The following is a 13,987-nucleotide window of genomic DNA, read 5'->3' as shown; positions in this document are numbered from 1 at the left end:
CCAGTACGTACACCCAGGCTAAGTCCGAACGGTCCTCGTACCCCTGGCTATCGCATGTCACTCACTCAAGTCTCAGTCAATCAAACCGAACCGTCTTTAGAACTCGGACTTTCGCTTCAACCTTATCCTTACAAATTTGTGCGCCATGCGCTTCGACTCTTTGAAATGTTACACATAACAAGCAGTTCGTCCCCGGTTGGCTCTGCCATCTTCTCGTGCATCGCTTTAGTTGTCATATCCCTCGTCGTTCTCCTTATTCTACGATACTATCTCCCGTTACGGACGACACCAGCCTTTTATCTCATTCCCATCTTCTTCGCCTTATGGCTACCAACCATTGTCGTGATCCTCGTTCCGGTCGATCTTGCCTCGAGCGCAGTTACTGACGATGAAGATTCAAGGGGCATATGGCTCCCTGAGCGAGTCATACTCGTTTCATGGCGCATTTCATATTGGTTGACATTCGCATTGACATGGTATGATTATTTGGTGTACTGCATCGTGGTGGAGGCTAATCAGCATACACAGGTTTATTCTTCCAATCCTTGCCGAATACTCCGACTCTGGATATCGAGAGCCATACGACAAGTTCATGTACTCTGTTCGTAGCAATGCCCAGTTTCACGCCATCGTCTTAGGTTTTGGTTTTGTAGGGCTCATTTACTATGTCATCTCCTCCGGCTTCTCCTTCAAAGTCGACGTTATTAAGGGTACTATCATGGCTCTCGCATATTGTTGGGGATTAATTCTCGCCATCTATCTCATGGGCCACGGCTTGGTGTCGATACCTAGACGACTCATGCGCGGCGCAAGCATCAGCGGACGACTACGACGACTCCAGAGCAAGGCGCCCAAGGTTTACGAAGAAATGGAGGACTCGATTACCAAACTTGAGGACATTGAGGTTCAGGTTGCCGAGCTTGGGCGACGCAAGACAGGAAGCGCAAACACATACCGAGACTGGATAGAAGAACTGCAAGAGATGGCCAATCTTCCCGAGTCGCAACCCCGAGGCACCCGGTTTGGTTCCAGCACCGATAACAATATTATTCCACATGTCATCACCGAAAAGTATCTCGCCGATCTCACTAGGAAGTATGTGCGCGCCAGACACGCTCGATCTCGATATGTCAATGCTTGGAGTGACCTCGTTCAAGAAGCTGCTGAAACGCAAGCGATCCTGGACTCGGCAGCATCGAAAAAGCTCGAGTTTGGTGAGGTGTCACCTCATGCAACCTTTTGGGAAAAGACCGCCATCCTGACGCCATATACTCGATATCTCTACTATTACCAAATCTTGCCTTATGCTCAAGTCCTTCTCGGTTTATTCTTGGCAGCAGCGTCGGCTTGTATTGTCTGGTCCGAGGTCGTCAAGTTTGCATTCCCCAAGCTTTCTATCATCAGGCTAACTGTGGTTCATCATTGGGTTGGCGATAAGCCTGAAGTCGGCTTCGCTGGACAGGCCATCTCGTCATTCTGGATCTGCTACATGTGTGCAGCGGCGCTCATTTCGATGACCGAGGTCAAAGTCTGGCGAGGTCGAGCCCTCGTTCGACGAAACACCGCTCATGAGTCCGCTTTTTGGTATGCAATGCAGGTGGCCAAACTGACTATTCCTATCTCTTACAACTTCATCACCTTCCTTTCGAGCCAGGTCTATAACAAGACTGTATTTTATCACTTTCTCGGACAACTCATCGACTTTACACCATTGGGTCGTTATTTTGACGACCTATTCCCCGTAGTCGTACTATTCCCTGTCTTTGCTACTCTTTTTGGCATTTACGGTCGGGTCAAACGAATATTTGTAGGTATGGATGTGATGGACGACGAAGAGGAGAATGGCACCACTTATGGTACTGGCTCCTGGCGGGAAGGCCGAGATCTCATCTCTCGTGAACTAGGTGGGAACACCCTCTTTCATCGCAGAGAAGATGCACTTGCTAGAATAGGGGCTGCTGGAACACTTGGTGGCAGATCTGCTCCAATTTTGTCTATACCATCCGCCCATGGCGCCGCTTCTTCACCAGCTCGGTCACCAGCTCGAGCTCCAGCTGCGAATGCCCGCCGTGGCCCAGAGCATCGCTATGGTGCAAATTGGAACGACGAGCCGCCCGAAGACGATAACCTCTTTACCATCATCGGTCACCGTATGAAAAACACCATGGATGGTATCGAAGCCCCTAAATGGTTTAACGATATCAAGAAACCAAAGTGGATGGGTGGCGGCGATGATACTGCAGGTGCTGGATCATCGAACTCGGCACCTGATTTCCGTAGATGGTTTGGTGGTTCTAGCGAAGGCCAGATTCGTATCTAGCCACACACATCATTTCTATACATGGGCGGCGCAAGGTCTTTCGGGGAAAAGCAAGGACTCTTTGATTTTGTACTATGCCTTTGTGCTGTCCTATCTTCCTTGCTAGAGTCGGTAATAATAAACCGTCGTGGAGTTGAAGGACTGATTGGGGTTTGATTGACATGTTCATGGGTGAGTCGTTTCTTATATAAGTCGGACAGACTCGAGGAAACGGACTTGGTGCTACCTGGATATCATGGAGACAGCTATTGATACCGTCATGAGACGCTCACATTTTAACGTATCGTATTTTTGTACGCAAATATACATGTAATGCATCGTATTCGTCAAATTTGGTTTTGACTTTGAAGTGAAGTCGTCCATATCATCACAACTGGCGTCAATGTGTTCATAAGTCGTAAATCGCGTGGTAAACCCAGAATTTCCACAATGTTATCAAATCTCCGAGCAATATCTTCCTTTCCTCCTCCTCATGGCTTCGGGGGTGGGCTGACAGTGTTCCAGGTATTGGCTTTACTCATCGTCCGCTTCCTAAGGGCAAACATGATCTCCTTTTCCATCTTGTCGATATTCTTCTCAAGGTCTGCGTCGTCCTTTTTGTGCTGCTCTTGGCGGCGTTTGTCAATGAACGTCCAGGCACCGACTATCAGCGCCGTTACGGGAACCGTTATGGCAAAGTATACCCAAAGCTCAACAGAAATGACAGGGTCGGCATCTGCATCAGCGGATTAGCAACGCCAATAGATAATCGAGAGCCATAGCAAACCTTTTCCGAAGTCGAAGAATGTCATGCTGAATACGGATGCGAGATATGTTCCAGGTAAGAATAGGGCACCCATGAGCGACAATGTCTTCATAGCCGTACTGTCTCGCTTGCTAGCATGGGCTATTCGCCTCTGCTCTCCTGCAATTTCAAGATTCAGTCTTGCTTCACGCTGTGACATGATGTTGTAGAGCTATCCAGAAATCAGTAACAGCATGCGACAGGTTTGAGGGTGACTGACCGCTTCCCGCTGAACCTTGAGTCTCTCGAGAGTTGTATGAATGTAGTTCTCCAAGCCCTTGAGCTTGACTTTGTAAAAGTCCAAACGAGATGCCATACTGAGATGCAATTTTTGAATTTCCTTACGGTGCTTTCTTTCGGCTTCGTTTTGCTCCTCGGCCGCAGGAGCCAGTGTCATCCAAGCAAAACGGAAGGTCTCCATGGCCTTTTCCATCTCTTTGACCAGTGCTTCATATGCTTGAGGTCGTTTCCACATGACATTGCCATGACACTCAACCAGATCACGACTCAGACCGTCGATATCGATAAATCCATTTTGAAAGTACTGTTCCTGCTCCTCAACTTCATTGCGCAAACTCACGGCATTTTCGAGACGGCGAAGCCAGTGCCGAGCCTTTCGCTGTTTCTCGTCATTTTCGGGGGACAGATCATACGTGAGGATGATGATGGGGAGTAACATGGGGTGTCCAACTTGGTAAGCACATGCTTTGAGATGGGTCAAGGACTTTTCAACTTCTGAGCTGGGAGTGCCTTTGATAAAACCGGTGGTGACCCCGGTCTTGAGGGAGTGTGAGAGAAGCATCTCCCAGCCTCGTGTTCTCCCTTTCTTGAGAACATCTGATTTACGGTGGACAATTTCTGGTAAGAGGTCAGGTGGTCCAGTTCAGGAGTCCAGCGGGGGGGAAAGAAACTCACGCAAATGAGGCTCGTCTTCATCCTGGTCGTGAGCAGACCAGAAAAAGGGGCCAACTACTGAAGTCGTCTCGATTCCCCGATATGGCAAGTTCAAGGTCCGAACCATGGAGCTGTATCTATCCGGCGGAAGTGAGATGACCTTTGGGAGAAACGTATCGGGATGCTTGGCGTTCTTTTGAACTCTTGGCAGCGGCGGTGTTAGTGGACTCTATCTCGATGTTTTGCAACGTTGGATCTCACATTATTCGTACACCGCTGAGAAGCTTAGTGCCAGACCTCAGATGATCTGGCGGCGCAAAGGCACCCTATCCTTGTCAATTGAGTCCTGCGATGAGATGCTTTGCAGTTCAAGGTATTGACTTACCCTTTGATGAAGAAAGTTGTCAAATTCATCGTCGGGCAAGGGGTGCTCCTCGCAGACATCATAGAACGGATCCTAGTGAGCGCATTAGCAAGCGTTGTTCTTTAGACAAAGTCCATTCGACAAATAACTTGCCGAGTAATTGAAGACCTGGATATAGCTGGTCTCTTCTTTGACAACGCGACACTGGTCAACGTAATGTCGAAACAAATAGTCTTCCATTGCGACTGCGATGCAAGAATCCGAGCTCAGATGCTGCGTGTGCGACAGACGTAAAAGTATCTCTTCTGTATATATGGTAGGGAGGTATCCAGAAGGCGGGTGTCTTTAAGATCTCTCACATTGGATCCAATGTCCTAAAAAAGAGCAAGCCACCTCCACCGGATTCGCTGCCCGTCTTGGTCCTTGCAGGTCGCTAGTCAAAGCTTGGCTGTGGGCTTTTTGGAGGACCCGACCAAGAGGTAAATGTTGGACTTGATATAAGAGAGAAGAAAACGTATGTAGAAGCAAAAGAATCGGTGAGTTTATAAGACACAGGGCTAGTAGGGATTGTGACTACCTAGGCATCTTACCCAGGTATTGGATGAGGCTGAATCAAATGTCAGACAGGGTGACATCCATTCATTGAATGAAAAAAGCACCGAGAAATGGGCATCGGTTCTGGCCTGTCAACCATAAAATCAATGATTAATTGAATTAATTGAAAGGAAAAAGCCTTCGCTGGTCTTGTCAATCAAAGCCAGTATTACCTACCTACCTACCTACCTACCTACCTTGTCATTAGATCACAACCCAACCCCGCGATTTTTTGGATAGGTATTTTGTGTGCAAACTGCAAAGTATAGATAGCAACGACAAGCACATTCTTTCATAACGGCGGTCCGTCCCTTCGGAGATTGATGGCGGCCGCTCCCAAAATCCCAACCCCAGCTTTACTTAGCGCCACTTAAAAGAGGAACCCGAACCCGCTCTTTAGTGGCTGAGTGGAGCCAGCCATTCAATCACAGCGGTGGAAGATGAAGCAGAATTTCTATCAGCTGGGGATTCTATCTACTATAGCTTCTGACAAGAATTATAAAGGAAACGTCATAGCAACGTTGGTAGACTGAAAACATTGATGGAATTGCGCATATTCATCAATTGGTCACCAAGACGGACTAGATATACTATGGGTACTTGAGTATAAGGATGCCGTAGTACGGATATTCGTTCAAGGCTAGGTATTCTGTGGCCTGGGCTACTTGCATAGGCTATGTTCACCTGGCTTTCCAAACTGAGCTCATCAACCAACAGCCAACAGCCAACAGCCAACCAACTCTCCAACCAGAGATTCCCGGGAGCCGTCTTTTTCATCAACCCTTTCCTGCAATTGCGTGAAACATGAACCAACGACAAATAACACAGTTCCAGCATCTCATATCCAAGAGGAAAGCGCACCAGCATGAACGCCCACCCAAAGTTGACTGCACCAAGAGAGGTTTGTTTCCAACCTAATCATACAAAGTGCATCCATAACTCGCTCTCAAGCACTTTCTTAAAACTCCGTAAACATGTGACCGTACCTGGAAAGGGTTAGTTTGGTCAATCAGTGGAGATTGCAAATCATCACTCACTCATCTGGTGCGGTAACCACTCCGTACTTCTCGGGATCTTCAGGGTAACGATCGAATTGACTCGCGTCTCCAGCACCCGCCTTGACTGGTGGCGTGTAAGGTGCGTCAATGTCCTTCCTGGCTAATCGATCCCAGGTGACTTCAGCGAACCAAGGATGGGTCTTCACGTCATCTGGGCCTCCGTAGAGATTACCTAATCGCTTTGTGAGGTCGGCTGTGATCAGACGCTCAAGAAGATTTTGAGCGTCCGCGTTGACGTATGCCGGATATTTCACTTTGCCTTTGAGAATGTTTTCGTAGATCTTCATGGGAGATCCACTATCCCAGAAGGGGGTATAACCGCAAAGCATTTCGTATATCAGGATGCCCAGGGACCACCTGGTGCGCCAAACATGTTAGTCCATTTCTGTTCTTTCGCCAGTCGCAAGAACCTACCAATCCACGGATTTGTTGTAGCCTTTGTTAGAGACCACTTCAGGCGCTAGGTAATCCGGAGTGCCACACAAAGTCCACGTCTTATCAGGCACACGCTTCGCGAAACCGAAATCTGTGATCTTCAGATGGCCATGCCGATCGAGCAGCAAATTTTCCGGCTTGAGATCGCGGTATATAATGTTCTTTGAATGGAGGTATTCCAAAGCTAAAGTGACCTCGGCGGCGTAGAATTTGGCAACGGGGTTAGGAAAACGCTGCAGTGTGTTAGTCAGGTCAATTGGGTTTTTCGGAGAGTATCATATAAAACTTACTCCCGACTTCCTCAGAAGTGAAAACAGCTCTCCACCTTCAACAAAATCCATCACCATGTAGAGGTTCTTGGGGTCCTGGAACGTGCCCCAGAGGGTGATAAGGAAAGGGTGTTTGACGTCAGCTAGCATGCGACGTTCGTCATTGGTATGTTCGACTTGCTTCATTTTGACCACCTGGGCCTTCTTGAGCACCTTGACCGCATAGAAACGCTGGTTGTGCTTCGATTGGACTAAATGTACTCGACCGAAGCTACCAGTTCCAAGCGTCCTCAAGATATCGAAGTCACCCAACGAGTATTTTCCTTTTGTTACGCGCATGACTGAACCAGTGCTAGCGTTCTGTTGATGGTGCGGCTGGTGTTGGTACTGTTGTTGCTGTTGCGCTTGATTCTGACTCTGGTTCTGCTGTTGTTGGAACTGCTGAGATGGCTGCTGATGTTGTTGCTGCGCCTGCGACTGTTGCTGTTGCGGAGGCATACTTGGCTGTGGCAGAGCTTGCTGCTGCTGCTGTTGGAGGGCTGCGGGATCAGTTCCGGGACTGACGGTCTGCGGTCGATGGCTGTCTATCGTGGCGGCTAGGTACTGCGGGTTGGTCTGGCCGTTGTTGTAGGAATTGCCCTGGGCATTGTGCTGCTGCTGGGGCGGGTTGATGAGGTTATTGATGCTGGGTAGGTTTTGATGATCGTGATTCATAGGACTGCCCGCACCGTATGAGGGTTGATGGAGGTTAATTGCGCTCATATCTTCTTGTTGCTGTCCGCCCGTAGCTGCTGTCGTCTGCTCATTCGGCGCAGACGATTGATTCGATTGAGACACGGCACCTTCCTGAATCTGGTCGGGCTGCTGCTGCTGTTGCTGTTGCTGGTTCTGGCCGTTGGTTGGTTGGGAATTTGGTGCTGAGGTGGATTGCCTGCTTGTTCGAGGCAGGTGAAAAGCTTTGGAGATGGACTTGGACCTGGAAGTGGTAGGAGTAACTGGACTAGTTGGACTTGAAGCAGAAGGGTCAGAGTTGCCCTCTCTGGTCCGCTTTTTCTTGAGAAACCCCAGTGAAGGCATAGGGTAGTAATAGTGTGACGACAGAAAGAGAGGGGGGAGAGAATTGCAAGAGACGGGAAGCGGGGAGGGGATCAGATAGGTAGGTAAGGTAGGTAGTCGTAGTTAGTGTGTAGGAGTGGTGGTGGTTACGGTAGAATGGACCCAAAGATGAGGAAACACTCTGTGCAGATCGATCGAACGGAGCGGAACAGGTCAGTTTACCCAGCCCAGCTTCTCAGCTTGGTTTGTGGTGGGCTTGTGGTGGATGTGGATGGATCCAATTGTGGGATAATCGGTTGAAATATGCCTTACTGAGAGCTCTCCGATTGATTGACAACAGGATGACAGATACGCAAGAGATAATAGAGAGAGGGACAGATGGATGAAACAGCAAAGTTGGAGGGATTTGAGTACGTTTGCTTCTCCTGGACCAGCAAGAGGTCAGTGAGCTCGCCTGGTGCAACCTACTAGCCCGAGCTAACCTTGCAATTGCAGCTCTTTCAAGTTCAGGTACAGCAACGTAATGGTGGGGAGAGGCTGGAGGCTGACGTGACGTGCTGGTCTCGGTCTGGTCTGTTCAAGATCGACTTGTCTTTCTGTGGGGAAGCTCTCTTTCAGCTCCCTCAGAGGTTAGGTTAGGTTAGGTAGTAAACAACGGTATCCAGGGCTATGGGCTTAACAAGCATGCGTGGACAGGACAGTGAGAATAAAGACAATGCTCGGTGGTGAGAACCTGGGCTTTGTTTTTTCCTTCTTTTTGGTTTCGTAAGTGAACAAAGGATTTGGACTCTTGGCGCATTCCACCCGAGGCCGGCAATTGGATGGCTGATACTATTCCTTGGCTCTCTGGTGGCTGGCACAGGTGGAGGGATAGGATACGAATACCTACCTAGCCAAAGAGCCCTCGTTTGAGACTTTCCGTGCCTTGAAAGAGCTTTTGGCTTTGATTTTTCGCCGTTTAAACAGCCATGCCAAAACTGAGCCCGTCTAATTGCGAGTGACCAAAACTTTTGCACAAGAGAAGGTGATATGAATGATTGTGAAGGCAGGGCAAGCCAGAACAAGGCACCTTAAGCAAGCTAGTAACGGTACAAGGTTTAAGCAGGCTGGTGATGATGTAGTGGTTGGAGCTCCGCCCACAACGAAAGTTGCCCCTCTTTCAGATCGGATCAACGATTGCACACGAGCGGGAGCTGGTACTGGTACTGATGGGCACAAAATGATGCCGCGAGTTGCTATTGCCGTGGGCTTCTTCCCTCTTGTGAGCTCGCTTGCGGTGCCTTGTGTGGTTTCGTGTCCAAAAGGAGGCGCCAACTTGTCAAGACGATATCTCTTTAGCGGCAATTGGTTAACTGCTGCAGCTCTAGCATGTAACTAGTAGCTTATAGCAGCCGCGAGGATGGCAAGAATGACACGGGCTGGGTCAGAGCATAGAGAGCAATGCAATGCTGTCGATAGTTCTAATAGACTTGGGTGAAAGTGGGCGAGACGTGTAGTAGCTTGCACAGGACCAAATAGTACACGAGTGACGACAATTGAGTTAGGCAATGAGGTGGGATTGGCTGACGATGAGGGTGACGTTGAGGGAGGGACATGAAATATGTAGAAGATCAAATTCAAGTGAGATGAAAGGAACAAGACGTAGATTGAGTAGATCCAAGCATGACGGGCTGAGTGAGGAAAAGTCGAGACTGGTGGGAGGGTTTGGCGGCCTGTATGAGAGGTATCTCACTAACTACCTACCTAGGTCAGATTGGAATGGAAGGGAGAGAGCTCAGCAAAGACAAAAGACACAAGTAGTATCCGGGCCGTTTATTGGGTGTTTCAAAAGCTGACATCAGGAGCTACAGCGAAAAGAAGAACAGCTCAGCACAATGAAGTACTGTAAGCCATAGACCTGATGAGACTACTATCTCGACATTGGACGAGATTCGGCGCTTGGCGTCACTGCTAAGTTAGATACAGAGAGAAAGTGGACTGTCTCGAGTCAAAGGCGGGGTGGATATCCGATCCATGAGCCGACGGGAGCTTCCTGTGTTGAAGTTACTACTTAGATCTAGAAAGGATGTGAGAGAGGGCTTTTGTATGAGTGGATGATCAACTAGACCAACACCGACTCACGAAAGCTTCCTTGTGATCAGTCATAACTCAGTCAAGCTCCCGGCTCAGGATTAGTGCGCCCGCTGGAACGTGGAGTGATTAGATGAGATGAATTGCTCGCGTACTTGAATGCAGTGGAATGCCGTCTATCCTTTGTGCTCAGTTTGATCACTAATAGTTTGGGGATTGGAGACTACCTATGTAAAGTACGGAGTAGGTTATCTGAACATACATAGGGTAGATTAATATAATCTGGTGTTGCACTGCGCCTTGCATGAGGTTGAGGCCGAATTGCATCTCTATGTATTATCTTAGGTTTGCTCTTATTCTGTACCTTATGTACAAAAGAGGCTGTGCCTTTTCTATCAAATCCGGTGAACACTACTGCTTCCTTGGTATTTCATACATGCTAGGTCGACTTCCAGCATTTTGTAGAATTAGTGCTCAACCTGTTGTGAGTATATAGTAAAGCCAACCCTTTTTCATTCATAGCCGTTAGCTCAACATATTCACCTACCCCAATGGCTCGGATATACACCAATTTGATCAATTACCTCTTTTCTACAGGGCCTAACACGATTTCTTTATATGTCATATCTTGTGATTATCTTTGCCTCTGTGCGTAACCTGTCTCATAGCAAAATTAGTTACCCTGAAGTTCGCTGTTTTCAGAAACCATCAACGATTATCCGTCAAGCTAATTTGAATTTTCATATCAATTGATCATTTGCTGTGTATTTACAGGTTCTGTTTTAGTGTTATTCATATAGAAATCCTTGTACATGTATAATATTGCCGGCAAAGGCTCGATCGATATGCTTCTATAGGACCACAGGCGGTACGTTTGTCCATGGTTTATGATACGAGGGCTGTGTTTCTTAACGCCCTACGTAGTACGAGGCTTCCCCTCTACTAACAACTCTACCTCAAAAAAAAAAAAAAAAAAGTCAATTTTTAAAAGCAGGAACAGTCGAACCAGGAACACGAAGTCATAACTCAGCAAAATAGTAGATTGTTTTTTCCGCCGTATCAAAGGTGCGTCACAATGCTCACCGACTTGTACCCTTCTCGTCGCCTCTCCCTTACTCAAAACACAGATACAAGAGATTCAAGGAAAGCTGAACGATGCTGTCTAAGCGGAGACCTTTTTATCTCACCAACTTGTTTCCGTCACTTCATTTCAGGCGCTGGCCCCATTCATACTCGACGATCCCGTCTAGAACCTGTGCGATTTGGCCCTGGCTCGGTAGGCAGTGTAGCCAACATAAGCACCGCCAGCAACAATGATGAACAGTATGATTTTGGTAAAGAACCATGTCCAGCTACCACCCTGCTTGTTTCCGTTGGTGGTCTTACCGGTGCCCTTGCGTCCCTTATTCTTAGTGCCAGATGACTTACCAGTGTTGCTGGTGCCAGGCTGAGTGTAAAGGTTCTTGGCCGCCACCGAAATGATATCGTGGTTGTCGCTGAGCTCACCAGTCTCAGCAGTGAAACCAACATAGGCAATGTTAGGAATGGCTGGGGGATCCTCGAGGTCGAAGCATGTCTGCCACTCATCCTCAACCTTGTACTGGAGCTCTAGCTTGAGTTGTTTGTCCTGGAAGTAGGTGAGGCGCATCTTGGTAGGGACACTCGCATGTCGAATACCACGCGCAGAGCAGCCAGCGAGCTCGGTGTGCTTTCCATCGTTGGATTTGTCGTAAGAGGTCTTGCCATCGCCATACATGGCCATGACATAGGGGAAGACAACGCCGGGACGGTTGTTCTTGTAAGTGTCGATGAAGACTCCGAGGCCTTCGAAGTTATCGGGTCCTCCAAAGACAGTACCCTGTTGCGCACGTTGGCGGGTAATCCACATAGCAAAGCCGTCTCCATAGAGCTGGTTCTTGCCCGAGATCTTGAATTCAACCTCGACCTGCCAGTTTGTCGCGGTGAGGGGAACTCGTGAGTACATCCACCCTGACTGCGATGGACGATCCGAAGTAAGTCGAATATACCTATAACAAGTCAACCCACATCCGAAGTATAACGTTGTCAGCGAATTGAGGATGCATACGAATCGGTTCGAATAATGGTATCTCCGCCGAAGTCGTACCAGCGGCTTTGCATGTCCGAGTCCAGGTAGGGCTGCCGAGTAAAAGAGTTAATTGATCTGTCGATCCGTGAATGACTGCTCGCGTGCGCCGCAACTAACCTGGGTCAAGGAATGTGTCCTGAGCTAGAGAGTGAAGAATGTTAGCAAAGAAGCTCCAGTTGATCGGCCAGAAGAAGGCAGGGGCACATACCGAAATACTCCTGATGTTATCATCAAGATCATCAGCGCGGGCAGTCCATGCGAGCGCACCAAGGAGCGCTGCTGATAGTGAGGGCAACCGCATGATGAAGCTATATTATGATGGTGTCTCTTCCCTGCTCTCTTCTCTCTCTCTCGTACAGGGCCAATTAGAGGTGGCTCAATATGGGCGCAAACCGCTCTGGGATGCGGCAACAAAGTCGTGAGGTTTGGTGCTGGAGCAGGAAGAAATTGACCACAGTGGTCGTTGTCAAAGTCGTTGTGACGTTGCGGATAAATGTAGGGGGTTGTTAATCGGGATAAGGAGCTAGCACAAGTGTCCTCTTCCTCTAGACTCTGCCTGTGGTCGAAACGATTTTAGGTGAGTGGTCCCCACTGTAGGTACTTTCCCCCTCTGGATGCTGGAACCCCTCCCACTCGACCCTCGATGAAACTCTCAAGCCACAGTAGCCACATTGTCTTTCACATGTATTGCTTTATTTAAGACCTCAGCCCTCCACTGTGAACCATGTATTTGCTAACGACCACGATCATACTACAGCGTCATAAGGCATTCATGAGTTACCGTTAATCAAAAGGAAATCCGAGTTCATACACAAGTCATTAAGGAAATCTGGTATCCCTAAACCTGAAACAATTGCACAACAGCGTCCAGCACACCAGGGATAATTCTTGTTTTGTTTTGTTAGGCTTGATCTTGTCCTCAATCCACACAGGAAGCTAATAGTTGAATTCGGTACCAAGCTTGTGTTCGTCTTCGCTTGCCTACTATATGATGCTGCCAGTCTCGCCACCGGTGTAATCGAGGTACTCACAAGAGAACGAGTCTTATTGTACTGGATATCTCTGTTGAAAACGATACTGACAAACATACGGCGGTAACCTCACTCATATATACTGTTTGTTACCAGCTTTTACTTGGTGTTGGTGGTTCCATGGGGTGCTCTGACTGACCCATTTTTGATGATGGGACCTCGTCCCCAAAAATTAGCCTCCCTGGCTATTTAACTAGGTACCTATAGTCTGCAGCTTCTGTACCGTTTCAAAGAAACAGAAGGAAAGGGTGACATGTAAAGAAAAGCAAAGGAAAACACTGTCATTACCTTAGGCGGGGTTCGAACAATGAAACCTCTGTCCAAAAAAGGCGGTGTTCTTCAAGTATCACGCTTCTCTTGATGAGTGTGCCACCAGCCCGAAGATTCCTGTCATGTTGTTAATTTGATATATATACCCGCAACACCTAAGCCATAACATGTGCCTGGGTCAAGGCTGAAGCCAAACAAGGCTGTATGCCGGTCATCCACAAGGAAGGGGATACAACGGAAAGATCATCCCACTGCCTTCTAGCAATACTTAGGTAGGGGGACGGCCTTGTTACCTTGCACGATTAGAAATTCCTATGTCGTACTTGCCCAAAATGAAGCTCGCCAGTACGGTAGGTACCTGGGTAGGTAGATGGAGACCAAATTCCTTCCGATTTGATGGCGAGAGCCAGAAGACCAGCGTTGAAAGGGAAGGAACCTGTCCGCCAGCTGCCCGTCAGAGATTAACAGTAGAGCGAGGGAAGGAACCTCCACCTGCCTGCCAGACCAGTGGCAGAAACTGGGGCACTATAAAATCCTGGGCTTCCGTCCGTTGATAGGTACTTTTCTTCTCTTCTCTTCTCATGCTTCTCTTGATGAGGGTGGTTTACCCCGGGTCAAACCGGGGGGGACCCTTTCTTCAAGATATCACAATTTTTGGAACCTATGGCTCTGCTTCTCTTGCATGGTAGTCTTGAGTAGCTTCTTCTGCCAAGGGTCTGTCTGTTGTATCCTTCG

General features: G+C 48.3%; 4 protein-coding genes across 4 annotated transcripts; 1 reads left to right on the top strand and 3 right to left on the bottom strand.

The window, feature by feature from the left end:
• Window positions 1–718: 718 nt before the first annotated feature.
• J7337_002436 (uncharacterized protein) lies at window positions 719–2,320 on the top strand (the record flags this gene model as incomplete). Its single annotated transcript, XM_044820165.1, has 1 exon — window positions 719–2,320. One exon carries the CDS (start codon window positions 719–721, stop codon window positions 2,318–2,320), a length of 1,602 nt encoding a protein of 533 aa, XP_044684465.1.
• A 470-nt stretch (window positions 2,321–2,790) lies between these two features.
• Window positions 2,791–4,125, bottom strand: J7337_002435 (uncharacterized protein; the record flags this gene model as incomplete). The annotated part of the gene is made up of 4 exons (XM_044820164.1): window positions 2,791–3,035; window positions 3,087–3,276; window positions 3,325–3,962; window positions 4,020–4,125. The coding sequence occupies 4 exons, from the start codon at window positions 4,123–4,125 to the stop codon at window positions 2,791–2,793; spliced, it is 1,179 nt and encodes a 392-aa protein (XP_044684464.1).
• Window positions 4,126–5,914: 1,789 nt separating this feature from the next.
• On the bottom strand, window positions 5,915–7,795 carry J7337_002434 (uncharacterized protein; the record flags this gene model as incomplete). Its single annotated transcript, XM_044820163.1, has 4 exons — window positions 5,915–5,942; window positions 5,994–6,371; window positions 6,429–6,682; window positions 6,740–7,795. 4 exons carry the CDS (start codon window positions 7,793–7,795, stop codon window positions 5,915–5,917), a joined length of 1,716 nt encoding a protein of 571 aa, XP_044684463.1.
• Window positions 7,796–11,090: 3,295 nt separating this feature from the next.
• Window positions 11,091–12,252, bottom strand: J7337_002433 (uncharacterized protein; the record flags this gene model as incomplete). Its single annotated transcript, XM_044820162.1, has 3 exons — window positions 11,091–11,871; window positions 11,931–12,001; window positions 12,160–12,252. 3 exons carry the CDS (start codon window positions 12,250–12,252, stop codon window positions 11,091–11,093), a joined length of 945 nt encoding a protein of 314 aa, XP_044684462.1.
• Window positions 12,253–13,987: the final 1,735 nt, after the last annotated feature.

Source organism: Fusarium musae, chromosome 2 (genome assembly GCF_019915245.1).
Source record: "Fusarium musae strain F31 chromosome 2, whole genome shotgun sequence".
NCBI lineage: Eukaryota > Fungi > Ascomycota > Sordariomycetes > Hypocreales > Nectriaceae > Fusarium > Fusarium musae.
This window is presented reverse-complemented; position numbering and strand designations above follow the sequence as displayed.